Here is a 20,103-nt window from a genome sequence, read left to right as displayed (position 1 = left end):
GTGTGGGATCAGCACTCAGAAATGCCAGGAAGAAAACCAGAAGGATTCTGAGGTACAACTCTAGTGTGTCTCCATGGCTGTACAACTCATTTCCAAATCCCCCAAACCAGAAACAGGCTGCAACCTTAAACAATGTAACACTTATCAGCCAGGAAGTTACAGAACAGACTAGAGGTAGTATGCCAGTCACTGTCGAGACCTTCCTTGAAAGAAAAGTCTCTTATTTACTGTTCTATTCCAGGTAAGTAGACATGATTTACTTTGCAGACAAGGTGTTGCTATGTAACCCTGACTATCCTGGAACTCACCATGTAGCTCAGGTTTGCAGCAATCCTCCTGCCTCTGCCTCCTTGGTGCTGGGATTACAGGTGTGTACTACCACACCCAGATGGACATGGTTTTTACAATTTCATATTTAAACACTAAAAAGTATATTTCTTTACTATTATTTTGCTGTGAGGTTCTGGGATTGAACCTGGAGACCTGTGCATGACGCCCAGCCTCTGTTCTCCTTTGATCAAAAGTAAGTCAGCTGGGATCTTGCCTGCCTCCCAAACTTTATTATGTGCATGATTTGTCACCATGCTGGCAAAATACAGAGAACAGTTACAGAAAACCTGATTAAATACTTGTAACAGAAACATAGTTTTTCTTAAGAAGTAAATTCCATGAATAAGAAATCAAACGTATATAATCAGAAATGCTTCTCATTCTGGATCAGAACAGTACAGTAAGCAGACAGCTTTTTTAATTTACAGAACATTTTTGAAGCTGAGACTAATATAAAGCAAAATTATTACAGGACTGTTTAGATGCATCCAGAAGCTGTGGCCTCAAAGGACACCTTTTAAAAATAAATGTATCTGGGCATGGTGTCCTATGCCTATAGCCCTAGCACTTTAGAGGCAGAGGCAAGAAGATGGAGAGTTTGAGGCCAGCCTGGACTATCCAGTGAGAAGTGAGTCAATAAAAACAAGCTCAATGCTGGGAGTATAGCTCAGCGGCAGGGTGCTTACTTAGAGTTCAAGGTTCTGAGTTTAATCCTCAGCTTCACTGTTTTATTCATTTTAAGTGGGCAAGCTACATCTCAATAAAGCCACTTTTAAACACTAGACAGCAACACAGCACACAGGATATGGAGGTTTGCAGAAATCCCAAAGCATGCTGAGTCCAGCACAAGACAGGATTTATGGCTGCCAGTTTCTTAGCCAGCATTGCTAGAGTTAATCTATGACCTGGGCCACCTAATAATCAAGCACACGGGCATCATCCCAGGGCATGGGATACAGGGCTCTTCCTTATGAGACCAGCAGGCTTGCCTGGGAGTCTCGAGATCATTTTGTTTTCTCTCTTTGCTCTTTTCCTTATTCCTGCCTAAACATGTAGACTTATAATTAAAGCTTAAACAGTTGTCTTATTTCAATACAAGTGGAAAAGAAAAAAAAAAAATCTTGACTAGTTCACTGAATTGTAGGACCTTACCCTTGTATATTAAAAAAATGATACAAACAGAATCAAAATGGAACAAAAACAAGTTGAAAAAGAATTTAGGTCTTTGTTATTTGAAGCCAAACAAAACTGAAATATAAGCTCCCTTGGAGTAAGTGAGTGCTAGCAACTAATATAAATGCTAAGCCTTAGTTGCACATTAAACTGAGTTTCTAAAATTTACAGCCTTAAAAAACAAAGATACGCTGACCCAAAGGTCAAGTGTCTTCTCTCTCTTTGTCTTTAGAGCTGGAGAGATTTGCACAGTGCAAGAAACTGGCGCCTGCAGAGTGAGTCCCAGCACCAGCTCCCTCATCCTGTTCACAGTGGCGAGAACAAGGAGCCCATCAGGAGCCTGGAGTCTTCACCTTCCAGATGACAGTGTGCACAGCTTGCACCGAGGAACTACTGGAGGGAGAAGGGGGAGGATGGCTCAGCAGGGAAGAGCATCGGCTGCCCTTCCAGAGGACCTAAATGGTGGCTCACAGCAGCTATAACTCAAGTTCCAGGGCATCCAAAACCCTCTTCTGGGCTCTGCAGGCACTAGGCACACACAGCACATAGATATGTATTCAGGCAAAACACCCACGCACACTGAATATAAATAAGAACCTCTGAGAGGCACAGCAAGCAAGAGAAATACCAGCCAGTCCTGAACAATCAACTGAAGAACCCAAGGACATCCTGAAGTGGTGCTGGGTTACAGGAAAAGAATCATCACAAAAGAGCAGCAGTGTCACCGGAGAGGGACATGGCCTCAGAAGGGAGAAAGACAATCCTTCCCATTAGGACTCAAGGGCAGCAAGGAAAGAAGATCCCACGCGAGGGCAGAGCACAGCGTGCATTTCTCTAGTAACTGATCCCTCTTATATTGAATCTGATACATCCCTGAAAGAGGCAGCATTGCTGGAAAAGGACTCCTCAGCAGGAGCGAAGCCCCAAGTGTCCTTGCGGGCAGATGAAAGGAGTTCTGGGGCACCAGCCAGCCTTCCTAGCCTCTGCTATCCACCAGAAGGATGCCGTGTGCAGGTAGACAGAGGGGCCGGGCAAGAGAGCAGATGCAGGACTCAGTCTTGGTCTCGGTGGCTCATTTCTTAGCTATTTATGAGAATGCTTTTGGCAAGTGTCTCTTGGCTGTGCTTTCACAAGGGGTTAAGCTTAAAACACACAAACAGAACAGCAGGGGCAGGGGACTTGTGAGTGCACACCATACTGAGAGCTAATAAAAGACACCAAAACAAAAAAGGTGAAAACTCCAACCTCCCAAGGGAGAAATAACATTTGTGATTAAAGGTATCTCAGAAATGTGAAGGCTTCCAAAGGCAGACGACCTGCTGGATAGCCTTTAAAGTGGAGCTTAAGAAGCTGTGGCTCTTCATGACTCTCAAACCAGCTCTAGTCACTCAACACTCAAAGGGTATGGAAGCAGTCTCATCTACTCTCTCTGGAGACTTCCATCCGTTTTGTAAGAGCTCTTCCTTCGGCTCTCCCAAAAGCAGCCACATTTCTAGGAGGCTGTGCCTACTCGGGGCAGCAGTGCCACCAGGCAGACCAGGACACGGTGGGGTTCCCAAAGCCCCATGCTCATTCAACCCTCAATCCTCTGAAGGGTGCTTCAGAGGGATTGCAACCAACAATTCTAGACAATTAACAAAGCATGTGCCTGTACATGAAGTATTAGGTCAAATGGGGCTAAATCTCCTGTAAAGATGTCTTTGTGATGGGCTAATCTTTGACAACGGAAAGACTCTTCACTTGATCTAGCTGTGTATGTGATGACTGGCTGTCAAGGTCCCCAGTGACTCAGGAGAGATATGGCTGACATGTGAAGTAAAACACACACACACTTTGGGGGGGGTGGATTTAACCTTTCTTGCATTTCCAAAGAACATCTGAATTCTAGCACCCCTCTTATATTTTTCACATGCAACTCAGTTGCCATAGCAATTCATTTCATCCTGAAATTTTTTCTACTATGGAAGATGACTAGGCTCTATTTACTGTGCTCCCACACTATCTGCTGCCAGGCTCCAGGATTCCTGGCCTTTGCACGTTCACACAGTTCAGACTCTAGCATCTGCTGGGAGCCACAGATATAATTCTTTACTCTATGATTTTTCTGGAAATCAGAGTGCTGAGGTCTGTGGGTGATGAGATGTCAGTGTGATGCAGATGGGCTCAGAGGGAAACAACACTAAGTAAATAAATCACAGACCAGCAAGACAAGGAAGAATTTCTCAGTTCTGGGCTGTGACAGACAATGTTGAGCATGACTGATATGAAGCAAATTTTGTAAAATATCTTTCCAATTTCAACTAGAATTATAGGCAATCTTAATCCAAAGCAGAGGAGTCATATATTAAGATGCTTGCTGTATTCTTCAGGCTATAAAAAGGAAATTTCCAGCTCTCGAGGTTGCAAAGAAGGCTGTCTTAATGTAAATAGATGTGCTGCTGCCCCAGTGGCGCTCAGACAGGATGAAATGGAAGCAGAAGGCAGGCGGCCTTCCCTGTGCTGATGCGGTGCCTGCCTCCGGAGCACCTTCTCGCTCACCTGCCAGGCCAGGTCTTTAGCAGTTTTCTCACATACACTTAGATCAGCCACACTGAGCAAATATGATGTCCAATTTAGTTGATAGATAGAGCTCCTTTTAGCTGCACTAACACACGATGTCATCGGGGCAGTCGATGAGTGTTTACCGGGTGCTCTCTGCACACAGTACCTTACTAGACACTTGGAATCTGCTAGAGAGACCAAGTCCTTCACAATATTAAAAAAAAATCACTATCTTCAATTTGATATTTTCTGTGATCCTCCATGAAATGATGGGCTCACACACAGAAAATATTTGAGTAATTATAAACTATTATTTGAACCATAAACTTCAATTCCTCTCCCCATCCTTAGTGTATAAACCTTTCTTTTTTGTGCTTTTCCCTAGGACAGAAGAGGATGAGGAACACTTTGGCAGGGTGGTAAGCAGCAAAAAGAAGGAAAAATAACAGTCAAAGGAAAGTCTTGGTATTCAGTGCCTGAATAGGTAACCTACAGTTGGCAGAGCTGTTCAATAATGAAAGGGCAGTTGAATCAGCGTGGACCCAACTGTTAGAGAAAAAGAAAAGCAGGGTCAAAGAAAAAGCCCACAGCCACATGTGTGAGCCTTTTTCCTTCTACATTTCCTTTCCCCTTCGCTGTTACTTCTCACCTATGTGTAATAACTGGAGGACACAACGGATTTGTGCTTCAGCCATTCTGTGCCAGATTACCCTTCACAGGGAGCAAACCCATGGGTAGTATTTTTTTCCCCCTACTGAAAAATAAAAAGAGCCTCATCATAGACTAAAGAGATGAAGAATACCCATCAAGAATAATCCCGGGCTAGCCCCACTCAGTCTTAACCTTACTGCAAATGTCTCCATGTATATGTCCTAATTGAGGACTCAAAGTGTTCTTGTGTCATTAACTCCTTAATCTGGGCTTATTTAGCTCCGTCTATTGGCACTGGACCTCCTTGGGCAGCCTATTCACTTACAATTAAGTTTGTTATTTAAAGCATCATGAGCATTTTACATACATATTGCATGTATCAATTACAAAACCGTTCTTTCCAAGCTAATATAAAAATTGTTAATTTAGTTGATTATCTTACAATTAGGGTTTCAGCAAAGCCTGTCATCTATTAGCTGGAATGGCAGGTGGGTGTTCAGTTAGCTCACTGTATAACACACTTGATTTCCCCTCCCAGACCTGAGGACACTTAACAGGATGTCTCCATCAGCAAGTAGAAAGATAATCAGTCTTAAACTAAGGTGACAGAGGGACTATAAACTAACACACAACAGATTTAGTTAGTTATTATGATTTGAGACTGCTCTTTTTATGTGGCCAGGCCTCTGAAGATTTCCTGTTATTTAAATTTTAATGCTTTTAAAATGGCATGGAAATTATATAATTACTACTCAATTACCTACTTCTAGGGCACATTCCAGGTAACTTCTTGGTCTCCCTAAAAGTGAGTAAATTCTGCAGTGCCTGAAAGCCTAGCAACAAGGACCAGCTGCTTTGTTTGCAGTCACGATGCCTTGGGGGTGTGTCCTGCTAACAGGGGAAGCTGAAGCATGGAGGCAGGGCAGAGAAGGCGCCTCCAGGGCCTTGTTGCTGGGGCTCCAATCTCTTTCTTCTCTCCCATAATGGCGCTCATGAAGCCTGTGATGGGCATGCCACAGGAAGGAGGCAGCCTGGGCACTGGTGCTGTGTAGTGTGCAGAGACAGCAACAAATTCCCTCTTGGCTGTCACCCACAAATCTCCCAGGCCCTGCCTCCTGCTCTCTCTCCCGCCTCCTGTCCTTGGCACCTTGTCTAAGGTACTTCCCTCCCTTGGATCTCCAGCTCTGCCCATGTGTGCCCCATCTCAGTGGGCCTTCTCTGACCACCCAGTCTGAAATGGAACTCCCTCCCTGCAGTCTTCATTTCCTCCTCTTCCTCCCGTCCTTCTGTTTTCCTTGTAGCACTTCCAAGAACGTAGCACACTGCAAGCATGCTTGCTTCCCTCTTGTATCTGCCCTGACTGCCAGCCACAGGAGCATGCCAGTGCTTGGCTTGTTTGCTCAATGCTGTATCCTCAGCATCTACCACAGTATTTGATGCACAGAAAAAGCCAAGTGTTTGCTGAATAACAAAGAACATGAAGGCACTGGGAGGTCAGAAAGCATCTTTCCAGCTACCCTCCCCAGGAGAGAACAGGGTTCTTACCCATGCCGGACATACTAACAGGACTGGGCTCTGCTGACCCTGGAGCCCAAGCACTCTCTCTGATGGGAAACCTGGCTCTGCTGGTCTGCCCAGGCACATGGCAAGCTCTCAGGAAACAATGAAAGATCTCATCCACAGCACACTATGTACCACATGAGGAATTAAGAACATCGGTGAATGAGACCTTTGCCTGATAATCACCAACTGTAAAGAAATCTCTGTTTTCCGAGCCTATATGACAGGGAACATGGGTTTCCAGGTTTCCAGCTCTGCAAGCACTTCTCTGCAGAGAATGGGCCTCATCCCTGGAACACTCGCCTTGTAGGTGTGGATTCCAAATCACTGGGTGGCGACAGATACAGTGTCTAGGAAAGCAACTTGTTCATCATGAGCAACAGAAGCTGTGGGTCAAGTGCTGCTGACTAATCAAACCGTTGCTGGTCAATTACCCATCCCCAGTAAAAGGTGCCACTGATCTAGTTTTCCATCAATAAATGTCTATCTGGGAGCATCGTCTGCTGTACTGCAGCCTGCCAGATACCAGTATTGTCCACGGGCATCAGTGGCCAGGAAACCTCCCTCCCTTTCCTCTTAATAATGTCACAGAAGAGGCAAATGCAGTTCCTGACAACATAATGTCAGCTTCACCGAGACGTGTCTCTCTGAATGCCTGGCTAGTTATACAGCGCTCCGGCTGAATGGATTTTGTTACTCAAGAAACAATAGCAGGGCTTCAGGAAGTTCGAGGCACCACACTGTGCTGAGATGCACAATTCTGCCTCAGGCTATGTGTCTGCTCACCAGCTCCCATCTGAGTCAGGAAAGAGAGATTGTCTGGAGGAACCATTTTCATCCCACACTTAGATAAACCAGGTGTGCCCATTTTGTCTGCCTGGAACCCAGTAACACACAGTCTTCTTGAGACAGTCAAGATTCAAGTCTGTGGCAGAGCTGGAGGCCAGGGCAGCTGTGCCCTAGGACAAGCCGTGGTTTCTTGAGCTATCACCCTGGCAACCTCCTCAGGCATCGGCAGTATCTAAAGTTGTACATTTCTTCTTAAACCTGCTGTAATCCCCTTCTGCCCTCAAAGACTACCTCAGGGGACACTCAACCTGGTACAAGAAAGACTTATTCTAAGCTGTCTCAGGAGGCCTCATGCAGCGAGAGAGACTGGGGAGGGGGGCAACAAGTCAACAACTAACACAGATGACAAGAGTTCTACATCTGGTGTAGGTGCTTGATGGAGGTGAGCTAGTTGGCTTTGGCAAGATGATACAAACCAGAGTAGAGGAAATCTTAATTGAGAAAAATGTCTCCATAGGACTGGCCTGTGGATATGCCTTTCAGGCATTTCTTTCTTTTTGGTTAATTAATTAACTTTACATCCCAATTGTGGCCCCCTCCCTCCTATCCTCTTGGTCCCACCCTCCCTCCATCTTCCCCTGCCGCTCAGAAAAAGGGTCTCTCCGATCTACCCTTCCCAGCACGTCAGTTCACATCAGGACTGAGCGCATCCTTTTCCACGGCGGCCTGGCAAGGCAGGCCTGCCAGGGGGAGAGATTGGAAAGCATACAACAGAATGCTTGTTACAGACACTTCCAGCTCCCCTTACTAGGGGACCCACATGAAGACCAAGCTGTCCACCAGGTACATATATGCAGGGGGCCTAGGGCCAGTCCATATATGATCCTTGGTTGGTGCTTCAGTTTCTGCAAGTGAGGCATTTTCTTAATTACTGATTGGTGTGGGAGAACCCATTAAGGGCCCACCCCACTGTGGGCAGTGGCACCCTTGGGCAAGTGAGAGTTGTATAAGAAAACAGGCTGAGCAAGCCATGAGGAGCAATTTAGTAAGCAGCTTCCTCTATGGCCTCTTTTCCTGGTTCCTGCCTTGAATTCTTGCCCAGACTCAGGGATGGAGTGTACCTATGAGTTGTAAGCTGAGATAAATCCTTTTCCCCACAAGTTGGTTTCAGTCATGGGGTTGTATCATACCAATATAAACCCTAACTAAGATGGAGGGTGTCTCAGTAAGCGCAGAGGATAATGGGAGGTCGGGCCAGTATTCCCACTGTGGAGTAAAGACAGCACAAAGGGAGTAAGATTGTAAGTGATAGTATCAGTATGACTTAAGATTTGGAGGCATGGGCCGGGCGTCATGGCGCACGCCTTTAATCCCAGCACTCGGGAGGCAGAGGCAGGTAGATCTCTGTGAGTTCAAGGCCAGCCTGGTCTACAAAGTGAGTCCAGGACAGTCAAGGCTACACAGAGAGACCCTGTCTCAGGGGAAAAAAAAAAAAGATTCGGAGGCATGGAGCAAAAAGAGCACAGGGCCTACTGACCAACTGAAACAGCAGGCTGGGTGGCCTAAAGAGAGCAAGACACAAGGCACCAGGCTGACAGAGGTCACTAACAGTGCTTTCCTCTGGACTTGCCATACCTGCTTTGGGGAAATGGAGTCAGGAATGGTGTGGGAGAGAAGAGCTGGACAAATGGGAGATCAGTTAGAGAGGTGGCACACGTGAGGACAGGGGAGAAGGGGGAGCTCTGGAGCGCTTTAGGAGGCAGCACTACCAGAACCTCAGGGCTGACTTCTGGACAATGACTAGGAGATAAGGCAGGGGACAAATTTAGGAAGGGTCTTGTGGCTTTGGTTTATTCTAAAAATGTGTGGAGCAACTGAACTGATGGTGAATACTGGCAAATACTGAGGTCCGGTGACTGGGTTGGGAAGAGGAAGGACAATGGAGTTCCATGTCAGCTACCATGGGTTAAGACACACATGGACACAGCTGACAGGGGGGGGGGGAGGTTGGGGCGGGGAGGGGAAGGGTGGCAAGCAATAGGTACGTGGATGGGATTCAGAAGGCATTAAAGGAAAGTGGACAGAGGTACTAAGTTGCCTGTTTGTTTCAATCTTCATTGGTAAGAAGACTGGTCCTCAAATTAGAAATGGCAGAACAAACATAATAAAGAGAAAATTGAAGTCCCAAATAGGTGGACTAAAAGAAGAGTGTCTAGTCAATTTAAATGATTTCAAGTCTTCTGGCTCAGATGAGTTACACCCCAAGCCTGCTGCAAGAAATTGCAGATGTAATCTCAGAGACACGATTGGTAATCTTTAAGAAATTGTAGGGGAGACAGTGCCAGAAGACAAAAGGAGGACAACTGTTAGTGCATTATGAGGAGGGACAAACTATAATGGGAGACACAGACACAGATTACATCATCCTAGGCATGCTCCCTAGGTAGATGGCCCTCCCACTGCCTGGTATGTGGCCTATGATGTGGCTCTTGATGAAACACGGCTAAATCAAGTGAAGAGACCTAACAGTCTCAATTCAAGACATCCGACGCCACTCCTTGGCCCCAGTGGGAGCCATGGAGCAGCATTAAGCTGTGGAGGCTGTCCTGAGCACCAACAGGCCTGTATCTGCTACACTGCCTGCCTCTGCTTTCCTGCGCTGGCTCTTTCTTCCTACAGACTGTCTAAGATGAGAGCAGGGAAGAGTGAGCCAAGTGTGGAAAAGCGCCACGTGAGGGGTGGTCACAACCTGCCAACACCTCTACCCTCGGCAGCCTGAGGTAGAGAGACTTACTGTTTCCTATATGAGCCCTTCAAAGGCCTCCTTAGGACTAAGAGAGAAGGGGACAGGAGGGGGGGATGGTAGAGGGTGGGAGGGGAGAGGAGTGGACAGGATGAGGGAGACAGGATGGAAGGAGAGGATGGAAAAGATATAAGGGGAGAGAACGTAAGAGAGGAGGAGACAGGATGGGAGGGTAAGAGGGCAGGAGGGGAGAGAATGAGACAGGAGCTCAGAGGAGAATGGGAAAGCAGACAAATGACAACAAACAGCATCCACTTGAGACCCGAAAACCCTGAGAACTAACTTCCTGAGGGAGGTCACTAGACTCACACTTAAAAACTAGTCAAATCCCATAAGTCAACCAAAGGTAAAACTACTTTCTGAAAACAAAATGGGTCAAGAGGAAACTCAAACAGAAGGCCACTAAAGGCTGCCTAGAACTAGGCTTCACACTTTGGTTTCTTTGGTTCATATACAAAGTTGTTTACTCAACATCACTCTGTAAGTCTCTAATCTACACACACTAAGGCTGCAGAGGCAGTGAGAGAGGCCTCTCAACTGGTCCTCCCCTCCCTGCTGACATGAGGCAATGTAGCCCCCCCCCCCCCGAAAACTCCAAAGGGACAGCTGGCATCACTGCCCTGCCCCCAGTGTTTCTAAGTCTTAGAGTTTCTCCCTGAAGCCATCAGCAATTATGTGCATCTTCATTACTGAACTAACAAAGCAAAGACATCTTACCGTATGGACCCAATCATGTATGGTTGTGCCAGCTGAACCACGATTGCACCACTTCCCAGCTGGTGACACGTGTAGCCAGAGTCCCAGTCATAATTCTTAGTGTCTCCATTCAGCAAGGCATTTCGGCTCCGACTGACTCCTTCAATCACACTGGCACAGTCGGCAATCGTTGCAACGTTCTCCATGGGAACTGTGAATGCAAAACACAAGATCCAGCATCAGGACAAGAGAAGCCAAATACATCCCTGTAGCATGCTCAGAACAAAGTTAATTAATTAGCATCTCAAGTCAACAATAAAAGGGAAACGAGAACATCTCCATTATCTTCAGATAAGACTTTCCATGCCAAATAATTAAACAAACAAAACCTGAACTTCAGGCTGGAGTGTCCAAGCCATATGTAGCAATTCACACTCAAGTACTTCGTTATAAAAACACGGTGACAGAACGTAGAACTACACCGTGAAACGTAATTCAGCAAGAAACTCTTCAGCACTTCAGGTGGACTTTTTTGTTACGTGCTTCTGGGGGTTGAATCTGGGGCCGTGCACTCGGTGCGGGTATCTACTGCTGAGCTGTGCCCTGGTCAGCAACCGGGACCAATGAACCACAGCTTCAGGCATGTTCAGTGGAAAACCAAGCATCCAGCAACTTAGACTCCGTAGACAGGAGAGGGGCCCTTCTCAGAACACACACTTGGCTTCACCCGACTGCTCCACTGTGTTTGCTGTTCACTGCATGGCCACACAGGGGACCCTTCCTTTGTTCAGGAGCTGCCGGACCTTGCAGAAAGCAGCATGTGATTCTGAGTCTCTCGGTCCTTCAAGTCCATATCAACCTGCTCATTTACAAACGTCAAGGGCTTCAAGAAAACAGTAGCTGTTCAATATGACAGAGATTCTCCAAACACTAAAATATGGATGATAAAAGACAAGCAAACACATGGGAAGCCCTGGGCTGTGTATTCACGTTATACAATCAAAATCTACAATCTTCTTTAAATGCTTCAGTCACTTAACCAAAATCTACTGTTGTCCACTCAAAAAAGAAAGATAGCGAGTAGAGCACCAGCATTCATCATTTCAAAACAGTCTACCTCTATAGTGGTGCAGAGGAAGTAACCTCACACCATCTTCTAAACAATGAGTATATTTTCAAGGTTGGGCAAGCTATGGTGGGCTTGCCAAACAGTTGCTTTGCTCCCCACAGATAAGGAAGAGAACCACTGATAAGGAATGCAGGGAGGACGTGGGTTTCTTGGTGATGAATGCCTTGACTCCAAAGCAACAGTAAAAACACAGGTGAAATGCCCATAAGGACAGTTTCCTGGTAGAAAGAGAGCTCAGAGAGACGCTGTCTAGGACTCCCACCACCACCACCACACACACAGAGAGAGTTTCTCTATGTAGCCCTGGCTGTCCTGGAGTTATTTTGTAGACCAGAGTGGCCTCGAACTCACAGAGATCTGCCTGCCTCTGCCTCCCAGAGTGTTGGGATTAAAGGCGTGCGCCACTACGCCCAGCTTCTCTAGGACTCTGAAAACAAGGTGAATGTTCTCCTTTGAGGGTGAACTTTGGTGTCTCTGTCTCCTGGGAAAGGGGAGTCTTCTGTGATTTAAGGATGCAGAGCAACTGGGAGCAGGGCTCAGACACTAAAGTAGCCTGGAACACAGCCCTGGTCCTCAGGGACACAGGGCAGCACACGGCATCGCTCCCAATCAGCCAGGTGGCTCTGCTGATTACAGCCTTCAGAGGTTTCAGAACAGCATCAGTCTTAAATGTTTTCCCAAAGGCAACACAGGCCTTTACTCACATCTCACTGGCCAATGCAAGTCACATGACCTTACTTAACCTGGGGCTAAAGGGGGAGGGGGGGCAGAAAGCCATCCTGTCCTGTGTGCAAGACAGGTGCTCAAGAGCCAACTCTGAGTTTACATCTGCCACAGACATTAAGTCAGGATTAAAACATTAAATGGGCAGGTAAATCTGGTCACTTGCTTAAAGTCTGTAAATTACTATAATCTATGAACATAACAAAATGTCATCTCCTGTCCATGGACATTTAGATTATCATCTCCCATTACAAAGAAAAGTGTCTTCTAAGTTACTAGATAAGAGTTTTTTAAAGGAATATATAAATATGTACATATGCATGTACAGCCATATATAAATATATATGGAACAAGAATCCCACTCATGGGTATGGTGGAGTATAGTGCTATGGATCTATGACCTTCAGCTTCCATAGATCTCACCACATTAGTCACCAAACTACTTGTAAAGTTTACACTCTCCACTCACTGCTGCATTTCCTCAGCAACTCTTGGAAAGTCAAACAAATGAGCAGGAGTAATTGGTCCATCTGTGAAGTTTTTGTTTCTTGCCGTTACCATCTGAACTTTATTTTTCCTTTTGCCCTATAAAATTACCCTCAAGCTTTCTTCTGTGGCCTGCCTATTTTCACCTTTTTTCTCTTTCCTATTACCTATCTCTGTTTTCCTCGGTTCCTGTACATGTGAGGTTTTCTTGAACCAACATTTCAGCTCCATTCTTTGTCCCCAGCTTCACTGAGCTCTTCTCTCGCTTACCCCTCCCTCTGTCTGCTAACTGCTTACTAAAGGACGGTTTCAAAGGTTCAGTAATGTCCTATTTCCTGAGGAATACGATCATGCTTCTGCTCTCCAAACCTTACATGTATTGTGCTCATGGGGTTTTCTACACAGGAATAGTTTAATTTTTTCACATATTTTTAGCATTACTTATAAAAATCAGAAAGATGGTGAGTCTTCTCCCCCCTCCCCGAATATTATTTAAATGCTCACATCCTTGAGACACAACTCAGAGCTCCTAGTTGTCTTTGCAGACTCCAGAGTGCATCAATTCCCAAAGTACACTGTACTTTACTGCCTCAAAATTTTGTCCCTAGAAGATGCAACACAATCAGGCATGGACATCAGGGACTATCACAGGACATGGCTAGCATGGCCCTGTGCTTGCTGGGAAGCCAGGCCAGGATAGACATTCATAGTTCGGCCTTGTAGAAGGAACCAACCACAGAGCCCACGGACACACACCATGGGTGCACACACAGACCCACGGCCACACAGCTCACAGACACACACCATGGGTGCACACACAGACCCACGCCCACACAGCCCACGGACACACACCATGGGTGCACACACAGACCCACGCCCACAGACACACACCATGGGTGCACACACAGACCCACGCCCACACAGCCCACGGACACACACCATGGGTGCACACACAGACCCACGGACACACACCATGGGTGCACACACAGACCCACGCCCACAGAGCCCACGGACACACACCATGGGTGCACACACAGACCCACGCCCACACTTCTTTTCCAGAGATCTTCTCATAGCTCTCACAGCTGCTTGGTGGCCAGCTCTACCTCCTGCTTCTGAGGGCACAGCCTCTCTTACTTCCCATTCCTACTTTCTGTCTGGCTCAACACCAAGAGCGACTGACGGCAGGAAGTGGAACGCAGAGGGCAGGATCCACGGGTGACAGCCTTCTGAAACTGCCGTGGTGTGGAGATGGCAATCACTTCAGCCCTGTCCCAATCCTTCATATCCAAGCCTGTATGTAACTGGCTAAACTGACAGCTAGGGGTGTGGATCGTGAGCGTCCTGAGGGAAAGGACTGTGGCTGCTTCTCTTGCTGCTCTGAGAGGCTGCTGCACTTCTCCTTGTTAACCAAGTTCCTATCCAAAGCCACATGTGGATGAATACCACTTTCCTGAGGCAAATTTCCTTAGGAAAGTAAGGCATGATCGATCTCTGGGTCCTGACCTAACAGAGAAGGGGCCAGTGGCCAGGGTAGGAGAGCCACTACGTAAGCACCACACGCCCCTTCTGTCCCTATACTGTCCTTCATCAAAATCTGACCCAGGTACAGAAAGTCTTGACACGGATGGTAAAGTACTTTGGATAAGAAATCATTTAGAACTGTAAAAAGAAAGGGAAAACCACAGATTACACTGTGGCCTTAAAAGTTATAAAAGGTATTTTATCTGTTTTTATTTTCATAGTTTAAAAATTATTCAAATTTATTTATTTTCAGTACATTTAGTGTTTGGCATACATATATGTAGGTGTGCGAGAGTGGGATCCACTAGAATTTGAGTTACACACCAGAGAGCTGTGGGCCGCCATGTGGTTCCTGGGAATTAACCCAGGGTCCTCTGGAAGAGCAGCCAATGTTCTTAACCACTGAGCCATCTCTCCAGGCCCTAATTTTTTTTTTTATACAATATATTTGATCCTATTATTTCACCTCTCCCAAGTTAATCACACTATAGGAGCTGTGGCAGGAGAGGTTTGTCCCAAATGTCACCACTGACTACACCAACATTTAGAGGTTACTTCCTTCATTTCAGCAGAAAATTCTTGGATTTTTAAAACACAGATTTAGAAATTGTTTTTATTGTGATAGTTGTAGGAACAGGCTTTTTGTTTTGTTTTGTTTTTCAAGACATGGTTTCTCTGTGTAACAGCCTGGCCATCCTGGACTCCCTTTGTAGACCAGGCTGGCCTTGAACTCACAGTGATCTGCCTCCTAAGTGCTGGGATCAAAGGCATGCGCCACCACGCCTGGCTAAGCTCTTGGATTAATTTTTTCTCCTAGAAATGCAGCCTCAGCTGGCTTACCTGTCCTGCTTAATACATAGGATCAAAATACATTCTGAGGTCTTTGTGCTGAGAAGACCTGGAGAGCACTCCGACCTGGCTGCAGCACATAACCGATGTGCAGCTGCTCTCCCTAGGAATGGGCCACTCCCCATTTAGAACGTTCATTACTGTCTTTCATATGAGCCTGATAAATTTATTAAAAACACCATCTGGATGGGACTCGGCTTTGTGCTATATTTCCAGTCTTCTAGTCTCTTGCTTGGTCCCACTGGAATTTCTGCCCCAATTTGTGCCACTTTGTTTACAAACCCATGCTGCCAGAACCCAGCATCTTGTGCCTGTCTCTTCCTAGGTCTCTGCTGCCGTCCTCAGCTCCATTTCTATTACAACAGCCTGTACAGGAGCAGGAGGCGAGGGAAACTGCCTGGGAATAAATTATTTTTCCCCTTCATGCACACAGCAATTCTGATCAGACAAATTTAATTTGCTGCTTCTGAATGCAAAAGTTTCATGTTAACAAAGTGTACAATCTGCAAGTATATGAAGAACAGAGTGCCTAGGCTGTGGCTGTTGCCATCTAATCACATTTCACAGCCCGCCCACCTCTTACCGTGCCAGGGGTAACCAACAGTCTGCCAGTAAATCTTATTTATTTGTTTGCTTGTTTGTTTAGGTTTTTAAAAACAGGGTTTCTCTGTGCAGTCCTGGCTGCTCTGGAACTCACTCTGCTCTGGCCTCAAACTCAGAGATCCACTCTGAGTCTGCCTCCAGAGTGCTGGGATTAAAGGTGTGTCGCACCACCTGCCAGCATGCCAGTAAAATTAATTCAGGAGTAATACATTTATTAAAGGCAGGGTTAGCTCACTAGGACATGAGTTGAGGGACACCCATATCAGCTATATAGGCAGAGGCAGGCAGATCAATATGAGTTCAAGGCCAACCTGCTCTACAAAGTAAATCCAGGACAGCTAAGGCTATACAGAGAAACCCTGTCTTTAAAACACACACACACACACACACACACACACACACACACACATACACACACACACACACACACCAGAAACAAAAGATAAAACAAAGAAGATTTGCTTATTTCTATATTTCATGTACATGGGTGCTTTATTGGCATGTACTTCTGCATACAAGATCCCATTATAGACAATTGTGGGTGCTACGAATTGAACTCAGGACTCCTGGAAGAGCAGCCAGTACCCTTATCCTCTGAGCCATCTCTCCAGCTGTGAGAAAAGTCTTGAAGCAGACTTTTTTCTAATGAAGCAACACTTGGCTCTTACAAAAGACTGCCATCCTCGCATCCCGGGCTTGTGGTGGGCTTTCTTCGCTGTTTTCCTGGCTGCTGGATCACAAAATTGCTTTCTAACAGCCTGACCACTTAGTCAGCAAACAAGTGCTTAATATCTCACAATAGATTTTTCTTGGAAGGTTTTCGAAGCAGAGGGCCAAGATTTAGACAGAAAGTATTTCCTGATTTACAACATAAGGAAGACTATTGTTAGCTTAAGGTCCTACCTACACATCTCCCCAGTCTCACTGCTGTTTGATCTGAAGGAGGCTAATAAGACCAGGGCCCATCTCCAGACCTGACTAGACAGCTTCCAGGCCAACTGCAAGCCAACCTTCTGCTGCATTCTTCTGAAGGGAAAAGTACCCACAGCTGTTTTGTCTTAACAGCATAACAGCTGTAACGAACAATAGCTAATTAGAGAACAAGGCCATCTTTCTTCAAAACTATCAAAACCCTGCACAAATGTACTCCTCAAGGCAGGCGCTGAATCACACTGACTCCTGGTTTGCTCTATCGGAAGAGAAATCACTATCAACCATGTGTTGTTACATCACAGCTGAGGAAAAAGTCATTGATTACAAGTAGCATGTGATCATTTGCCAAAGCTTCTCCCAGGTTTTTCGGGGAGAAGGACCTCACCCCCCAAGACACACACACAAACATAATCCAGAAAGATCCAGGCAGTACCACTGGCTTCCCAGTCCCCGCAAAGGACCATCAGGAGAAGGGAGACGACAGCCCTGCCCAGGCCCCTGACCCAGCCCCTGCCCTGCTTTCTTCTTGGTTTTCCTCTTGTAGGTGAGTGTCCATCCACACATCCCATGACGGTTCCCATTTCACACCAGTCCACACTACACTCCCCACACTGTACTTTCACAATCATGCTGAGCTCCTTCTTGGCCAGCATAAGAGAGGCAACAGCTTTCTAACCTTCAAATGTGCTCCCAGCCCTCAAACCTGTCGACATGAGGTTCTAGCTCTGAATATTGCAGAGTAAGTGGCACTTTCTGGAAAATGAGAACTCAGAGAAGGACATCCTCAGGAGCTGAAGAGGGTGGGCTAAGGACAGAGGACCTCAAATATGCAAGCTGACAGGGATCGGTGGATTCACTGTCCTCGCCCTGGGGCCTCTGAAGACACTAGCCAGCCACACTGTGGACTTCCTTCTGTGCTTTGGCAATCTGGAGTTTAAATACTGGAAGCTTTAGCTGATAAATTTTGCAAAAAGCTTCAAAAATCAAGCAGGAGATGTTTAGCAACACTGACCACTGCAGTGTGTCATAGCGGCATTCACTCCATTAGGTGAGCCTTGAAATCCTGGACAAAAGCATTTTCACCTGCACAAAGAAGAGACAGACAAACAGCCCTGGGTCTGAACTCAGGCAGTGCTGTGCCACTGCCATGACACAATCTGCCAGAGAAGTGGACTCTGCCCTGAAGGGGTTATTCATACTACTAGCCTGGAAAAATACCCAGCACACAACTGTCACTGAAACGCCTTTGCAAGTTCTGTAACTCTTCAGAAAGGAACGTGAGAAGCTGGGCAGGAAAGGCATTTTTACAGGATTATCTCCTTATGTCTTGAAATATGCAGAAACCAATGAATGTCCTCATTCCACGTTACTAGATTAAACAGTTTGTCAGATCACAATTTTCTCCTGTTGTAGGTGGGGAGTAGCTTTTTACCCTGCCCAGAGACAAGACTGTGCAAAAAGCTGTGAAAAGCCCCACAAATTTAATGTTCTTGTTAGGAAGCCATTATTATTTTTAACTAACCCTTTAATAACCTGGTAGCTTTTCCTTAAGCTGGAGGCAGCAACTGGTTCTAAATTCAACAAGTTAAGTCAGATTGGTTCTAGGATCACAAACAGCCCTTGAGTCTTGAATGTTTCCTTAAACAGCATCGATGACTAACATTTAAGTGAAGTATTTGAACATCACATGGGCTCCTGACATTACAGAGAAGTCCCGATGGAGCTGCGTGAGGGTGCTGCTCAAACTCCACGTCAGCTTCCTGTCGCAGCCCTGGAGGCCCAGAGAGAAGGTTGACAGTAAGAGTGGGTTCTCAGAGGCCATGGCCCCCAGTTGGCCTGGGCTGACTATCAGAGAGGTATCTCAGCAGAGCACACTGTCTGGAGCACATGTGTGGGTGGAGTGGGAGAGCTGCTGACCACAAGGCTCAAAACAAGGCATGGCCAGGGAACAATTTGTCTCTCAAGCCTCTTAGGTTTCAGCACCATCAGGGCCATGGAGTTGAGGTGACTGTGCCCTGGGCGGAGACCTCACTGGGACCCTGGGGAATGTGGCCACCCAGCTTCCAGGCTAGTTTAGCGTGCACTAGGACAGCTGTACCTGCACTGCATAAGTCAAGTGTTAAGAGTTCCCAGAAAATGCCATCATGAAACCACAGTTCACATGACCTTCTGGGGAGGGCCAAGGTTAATCTATACAGAAGAAATAAAATGGTGCTATGGCTTTTTGTAAATTTACAGAGCATTATTTTTTTAAAGGCTTTTCTAAACTAGAATCAAGTTACCTTTCACTGCTCTTTAGTTACTTTAGTAGCCTAGTGCTCTGGAGCACACAAAATAGATAAGGCATTTTAAAATGACATTCTGAATAGTTTCACATCTGTTAGCAAGTTCTGGGTTCTGCCTTCTAGCCCTCCTGCCCTCCTGCCCTCCTGTGTCCAGACTTCAGGCCTGAGGGGGAAATGGCAATCTCCTTCCCACCCAATCTTCTGTTCTAGAGTCACGGCAAACGGCAAAGGCTGGAAAGCAGGGAGCCCAGAAGTAACCACAACTGTGAGTCCAATTCTCTAAGCAATCTGAAGGAAGCCATTTAACCATCTCTGACTGCTTTCTATGGGGTGGCAGGAGAGCCATCCCTTTTTCTCCCCACCTCCTGTGACAGTCAGTCAGATGAGATTGGGGTTTCAGGCAAATGAGCCCTTGCTGTGGTCCTTCCCCAGCCACCAAGAGCCGGGTCTCCCCCAACGGAATGGCGAGTGGGCCTGGCACTGCAGGTCTGTGAGTCACACGGGGAGATTTGTGAGCTCATGAACCACCTTGTGACTGTAAACCGATGCAGGTAAAGGAAGAAAGAGCCAATAACAATTCTACTGACCTGCAGAAAACTATTAGCACCTGCTAGTGTAATATGCAGCTGGCAGCTTTGGAATAACTGAGAAAGCAGTTCCTTCTGGTCGATATTTGCTGGGGACAGCAATTTCTGACCTACTGAATCAGATCAAGATCATCTGAGTCATTAGAGCAAAGAAACCTCTTTGTGCTAACAGTCCAGGGCCAAGCAGTCGCTTTCTTTAAACAAAAGCTTCTGGCCATAGCTGCCTTCCAGGCCTGTTCTGTTTTAAGGTTCCACATACAACACAAGGAGTAAATCAAAACTCACTTTAAAAAATCACAGCTGTAAGTGGGCTTCTAATTTATCAGCATGACTGAGTGAAAAATGCCAGGTGGCTGTCCCACTCTTCCTAGAAGACAGGAGGGAGAAGAGAGGAGCAGAAAGGGAGAGGAGAGAAAAGGAAAGGTCCCCCGCAGTAGTTAG

At 46.4% G+C, this 20,103-nt stretch overlaps 1 protein-coding gene across 1 annotated transcript in view; it reads right to left on the bottom strand.

The window, feature by feature from the left end:
- The window catches only part of Btbd9 (BTB domain containing 9), a 367,740-nt gene that overhangs the window by 77,861 nt on the left and 269,776 nt on the right, over window positions 1-20,103 (bottom strand). Inside the window, exon 8 of the mRNA XM_051153392.1 lies at window positions 10,565-10,754. Coding sequence (XP_051009349.1) covers window positions 10,565-10,754 — 190 coding nt within the window. The remainder of the gene's footprint in view (window positions 1-10,564; window positions 10,755-20,103) is intronic.

The sequence above is a fragment of the Acomys russatus genome, chromosome 11, assembly GCF_903995435.1.
Source record: "Acomys russatus chromosome 11, mAcoRus1.1, whole genome shotgun sequence".
In the NCBI taxonomy this organism is placed as follows: domain Eukaryota; kingdom Metazoa; phylum Chordata; class Mammalia; order Rodentia; family Muridae; genus Acomys; species Acomys russatus.
Note: the sequence above shows the minus strand (reverse complement) of the source record. Positions and strands in the feature narration are given on the sequence as shown.